The 5692-nt window shown below is 51.6% G+C and overlaps 1 protein-coding gene across 1 annotated transcript in view; it reads right to left on the bottom strand.

Annotated features, from left to right (window-relative positions):
- Positions 1-268: 268 nt before the first annotated feature.
- saxo3 (stabilizer of axonemal microtubules 3) overlaps positions 269-5692 on the bottom strand; it is a gene marked incomplete at its 3' end in the record, with an annotated part of 18543 nt that continues 13119 nt past the window's right edge. Inside the window, exon 5 of the mRNA XM_084329275.1 lies at positions 269-509. Coding sequence (XP_084185401.1) covers positions 269-509 — 241 coding nt within the window. The remainder of the gene's footprint in view (positions 510-5692) is intronic.

Raw genomic sequence — 5692 nt, 5'->3', positions numbered from 1 at the left:
CAAACAGAGTAGCGTTTTATTTTTCTTCTTCCATTTCAGATATTGATTGAAATGATACAGACCGACAAAGCACATTTCACTAGTTTAATTGAGAGCATGGTCAACCACCCCCTGCCCCCCTCTCCCCCACGCCCCCCTCACCCCTGCCTCCCTCTCCCCCTGCCCCCCTCACCCCTGCCCCCCTCTCCCCCACACTGTCAGAACAGTATCGTCTTCCTGCATCCGTAGGTGCTATTCGTCGTCGTGTACATCTTCGGGACGTCCGATGTTAGTCTCCCTCCGGTGCCACTGACACCCCACCCGGCTCCCGCGTAGGGAGCCACGACCCGGGGTGCGGCGAAGCGTCCCGGTACTCGCTGCTCCTGGTCCCGGCGGCGGACGGGAGTGCGGCCCGCAGGGGGGGCAGGAGACGGCGGCACGCAGACGCTCTCTGAGGAGGCGGGTGGGCGGAGCTTCTCAACAGGTAAACAGGAGGGACGTTCAGGTCGGAGGGAACGCTGAGTTCAGAGCTGAGGAGACAGAGGGGGGGGGGGGGGCAGAGAGAGGGGGGGGGGGTACAGAGAGAGTTAGAGAGGGGGGGGCAGAGAGAGTGAGAGGGGGGGGTGAGACAGAGAGAGAGGGGAGGGGAGACAGAGAGAGAGGGGGGGGGAGACAGAGAGAGAGGGGGGGGGAGACAGAGAGAGAGAGGGGGGAGGGGAGACAGAGACAGAGAGAGAGGGGAGACAGAGAGAGAGGGGGGGAGACAGAGAGAGAGAGGGGGGAGGGGAGACAGAGAGAGAGGGGAGGGGAGACAGAGAGAGAGAGGGGGGAGGGGAGACAGAGAGAGAGGGGAGGGGAGACAGTGAGAGAGGGGAGGGGAGACAGAGAGAGAGGGGAGGGGAGACAGAGAGAGAGGGGGGGGTGCAGAGAGAGAGAGGGGGGAGGGGAGACAGAGAGAGAGGGGGGGTGCAGAGAGAGAGAGGGGGGAGGGGAGACAGAGAGAGAGGGGGGGGGAGACAGAGAGAGAGGGGGGGTGCAGAGAGAGAGAGGGGGGAGGGGAGACAGAGAGAGAGGGGGGGGGAGACAGAGAGAGAGGGGGGGGTGCAGAGAGAGAGAGGGGGGAGGGGAGACAGAGAGAGAGGGGGGGTGCAGAGAGAGAGAGGGGGGGGGAGACAGAGAGAGAGGGGGGGGAGACAGAGAGAGTGAGGGGGGGGGTGAGACAGAGAGAGAGGGGAGGGGAGACAGAGAGAGAGGGGGGGGGAGACAGAGAGAGAGAGGGGGGAGGGGAGACAGAGACAGAGAGAGAGGGGAGACAGAGAGAGAGGGGGGGAGACAGAGAGAGAGAGGGGGGAGGGGAGACAGAGAGAGAGGGGGGGAGACAGTGAGAGGGGGGGGTACAGAGAGAGAGAGAGGGGGGGCAGAGAGAGTGAGAGAGGGGAGGGGAGACAGAGAGAGAGGGGAGGGGAGACAGTGAGAGAGGGGAGGGGAGACAGAGAGAGAGGGGAGGGGAGACAGAGAGAGAGGGGGGGTGCAGAGAGAGAGAGGGGGGAGGGGAGACAGAGAGAGAGGGGGGGTGCAGAGAGAGAGAGGGGGGAGGGGAGACAGAGAGAGAGGGGGGGTGCAGAGAGAGAGAGAGGGGAGGGGAGACAGAGAGAGAGGGGGGGGGAGACAGAGAGAGAGGGGGGGGTGCAGAGAGAGAGAGGGGGGAGGGGAGACAGAGAGAGAGGGGAGGGGAGACAGAGAGAGAGGGGGGGGTGCAGAGAGAGAGAGGGGGGAGGGGAGACAGAGAGAGAGGGGAGGGGAGACAGAGAGAGAGGGGGGGGGAGACAGAGAGAGAGGGGGGGGTGCAGAGAGAGAGAGGGGGGAGGGGAGACAGAGAGAGAGGGGAGGGGAGACAGAGAGAGAGGGGGGGGTGCAGAGAGAGAGAGGGGGGAGGGGAGACAGAGAGAGAGGGGGGGGGAGACAGAGAGAGAGGGGGGGTGCAGAGAGAGAGAGGGGGGAGGGGAGACAGAGAGAGAGGGGGGGGGAGACAGAGAGAGTGAGGGGGGGGGTGAGACAGAGAGAGTGAGGGGGGGGTGAGACAGAGAGAGGGGGGTGCAGAGAGGGGGGGAGACACAGAGAGGGGGGGGTGGAGACAGAGAGAGGGGGGGCAGAAAGAGAGAGAGGGGCGGGGTGGAGACAGAGAGAAGGGGGGAGAGACACAGAGAGAGAGGGGAGAGAGAGAGAGACACAGAGAGAGACACAGAGAGAGAGGGGAGAGAGAGAGAGACACAGAGAGAGACACAGAGGGGGACAGAGATATAGAGACATTATCTGAATTAAAAAGAAAAAATACTCTAACCCTGACTAACCTTACTGTCCTGCACTTGTCCTAATAAACTAACCTACACTGTAGCACTCAACACTTTGATGAACATTGTTACTCAGCTGATAGAGTTGTGCCCTTCCTGATGACTTGTCGTACAGAACTTGTAAGTCGCTTTGGATAAAAGCGTCAGCTAAATGACTAAATGTAAATGTAAGAGAGAGAGAAAATAGAAATTAAATAAGAAATAAAAAAGACATTCCAAAACCTGGTTAGGAAGACTGTGACCTCTACCTGTGACATCACTGTGACCATTTAACCCTTACGTGGTGTTAGGGTCTCCAGCGACCCATTTCAAGGTTATAATATGTAATAACTACCATGTAGTTGATTTTATTAGAACGAGGCTTTATGATATCCTCCACAACACATATATAAGCACAGCAAAACTATGTTTCAAAATGTTCCATTTGGAAAATTCTGAAGGTACGACTGTGGTGTTAGGGTCATTCTTGACCCGGCAAGGTAAAACTATACTATAAAAATACTAAATATAAATAAATAAAATAATAATAAATATACTAAACTTTTTTTCAGAAGTTATATTCTAATATTGTTCTATTATAGTCAGAAAACATTATTATCTATGGGTTTCACATTTAGTATATTATGATTGAACAACCTCATTTTCATCTTAAAAATAAGGGACATGATGTGTCTCGGGGGCCATACAATCTAATTACGATGGGATTATATGGTTATGGATGCATATAATGTTAGTTAAGATGTAGTATTTACTATATTGAGTGATACTCCTTTCTTTTTAGTGGTCAGGACTGAGTTAGACCCCGGGTCAACATTGACCCGCTAACAACGGTCAGTGGTGCCAAGTCCTAACACAACATGAGGGTTAACTGGCATCACTGTGACGTCACTGTGACCTCTAACTGGCATCACTGTGCCCTCTAACTGTGACATCACTATGCCCATTTAGCTGTGACAGAGCTAGAAATAGAGACTGAAATGCACTTCCTTCTCTCAAAACGTTTTCAAATAAGGGGAAACATATTACCCCAAATCTTCTGAAATATTTCCACATTTTAGCACCTTTTCATGAACACAAAACATACCAATACGTCTGTGAGATAATGGGAGGGGCCTGTTGTTGGCAGTAACATAATATGAAACTGCAGGTCACAGCCTCAGAGAGAGAATAGAGTAAACATTTGTACAGTGATTTCATGCAACGCAGTGATACTTACTAACGTGACACCAGTGTTTGTTTACATTCTCATTTCATTTAAAGGATCCGAACCGATTGAAGTTTATGGATACCATGACTTAAAATCCTCTTACATTGACGATTAAAAGCCTCCCCAATTTAGAAAACAGTATTCCCATGGCTGGTGTTGATATGCTGCTAGCTAACGAAAACCAACAGCCGGACACTAAAGCAAATAACGAGGGTACATTTTTACTTTCGGTCGGGGGGTTCCAAAATAAAAGAGCAACGTCTATAGCACCGGAAATACGTTTATTTTGTACATTATCTAACGTTAACACGAACCTAAACTAACTTTAGTAGTTACTTCCTGGTTTATAGGGAGGCGTAGTGGTTACTTCCTGGTCTATAGGGAGGTGTAGTGGTTACTTCCTGGTCTATAGGGAGGTGTAGTGGTTACTTCCTGGTATACAGGGAGGTGTAGTGGTTACTTCCTGGTCTATAGGGAGGTGTAGTGGTTACTTCCTGGTCTATAGGGAGGTGTAGTGGTTACTTCCTGGTCTATAGGGAGGTATAGTGGTTACTTCCTGGTCTATAGGGAGGTGTAGTGGTTACTTCCTGGTCTATAGGGAGGTGTAGTGGTTACTTCCTTGTCTATAGAGAGGTGTAGTGGTTACTTCCTGGTCTATAGGGAGGTGTAGTGGTTACTTCCTGGTCTATAGGGAGGTGTAGTGGTTACTTCCTGGTCTATAGGGAGGTGTAGTGGTTATGTCCTGGTCTATAGGGAGGTGTAGTGGTTACGTCCTGGTCTATAGGGAGGTGTAGTGGTTACTTCCTGGTCTATAGGGAGGTGTAGTGGTTACTTCCTGGTATATAGGGAGGTGTAGTGGTTACTTCCTGGTATATAGAGAGGTGTAGTGGTTACTTCCTGGTCTATAGGGAGGTGTAGTGGTTACTTCCTGGTCTATAGGGAGGTGTAGTGGTTACTTCCTGGTCTATAGGGAGGTGTAGTGGTTACTTCCTGGTCTATAGGGAGGTGTAGTGGTTACTTCCTGGTCTACAGGGAGGTGTAGTGGTTACTTCCTGGTCTATAGGGAGGTGTAGTGGTTACTTCCTGGTCTATAGGGAGGTGTAGTGGTTACTTCCTGGTCTATAGGGAGGTGTAGTGGTTACTTCCTGGTCTACAGGGAGGTGTAGTGGTTACTTCCTGGTCTATAGGGAGGTGTAGTGGTTACTTCCTGGTCTATAGGGAGGTGTAGTGGTTATGTCCTGGTCTATAGGGAGGTGTAGTGGTTACGTCCTGGTCTATAGGGAGGTGTAGTGGTTACTTCCTGGTCTATAGGGAGGTGTAGTGATTACTTCCTGGTCTATAGGGAGGTGTAGTGGTTACTTCCTGGTATATAGAGAGGTGTAGTGGTTACTTCCTGGTCTATAGGGAGGTGTAGTGGTTACTTCCTGGTCTATAGGGAGGTGTAGTGGTTACTTCCTGGTCTATAGGGAGGTGTAGTGGTTACTTCCTGGTCTATAGGGAGGTGTAGTGGTTACTTCCTGGTCTACAGGGAGGTGTAGTGGTTACTTCCTGGTCTATAGGGAGGTGTAGTGGTTACTTCCTTGTCTATAGGGAGGTGTAGTGGTTACTTCCTGGTCTATAGGGAGGTGTAGTGGTTACTTCCTGGTCTACAGGGAGGTGTAGAGGTTGCGTTATTTTTTTTCCTAGCCGCATTTCTCGGAGACGCTCTCTGATTGGCCACTGACTGACGCTCTCTGATTGGCCACTGACATGTTTGCCCAATCGCGTGACGAGCTGTGTCTTTGCCCATTTCCGCGTCGAACAGCCTGCAAACTACCTGGCGTTCTATCGCCATGCTCTAAGACAAACTCTAACCTTAACCAACTTCGAAAGAGTGCCTAAGCTTAACCAGTGTAGAAACAGGCGTCGGCCAATCAGAGAGCGTCTCCGAGAAATGCGGCTAGGAAAAAAAATAACGCGCAGTGGTTGCATTATTTTTTCCCGTAGCCGCATTTTGCGGAGATGCTCTCTGATTGGCCACTGACTGACGCTCTCTGATTGGCCACTGACATGTGCGCCCAATCGCGTGACGAGCTGTGTCTTTGCCCATTTCCGCATCGAACAGCAGCAAACTAATCTAACGCCTAGTTTATCACTGGTTAAGCTTAGGCGACTC

This window comes from Notolepis coatsorum, assembly GCF_963971535.1.
Source record: "Notolepis coatsorum genome assembly, chromosome: 14".
Lineage (NCBI taxonomy): Eukaryota > Metazoa > Chordata > Actinopteri > Aulopiformes > Paralepididae > Notolepis > Notolepis coatsorum.
Note: the sequence above shows the minus strand (reverse complement) of the source record. Positions and strands in the feature narration are given on the sequence as shown.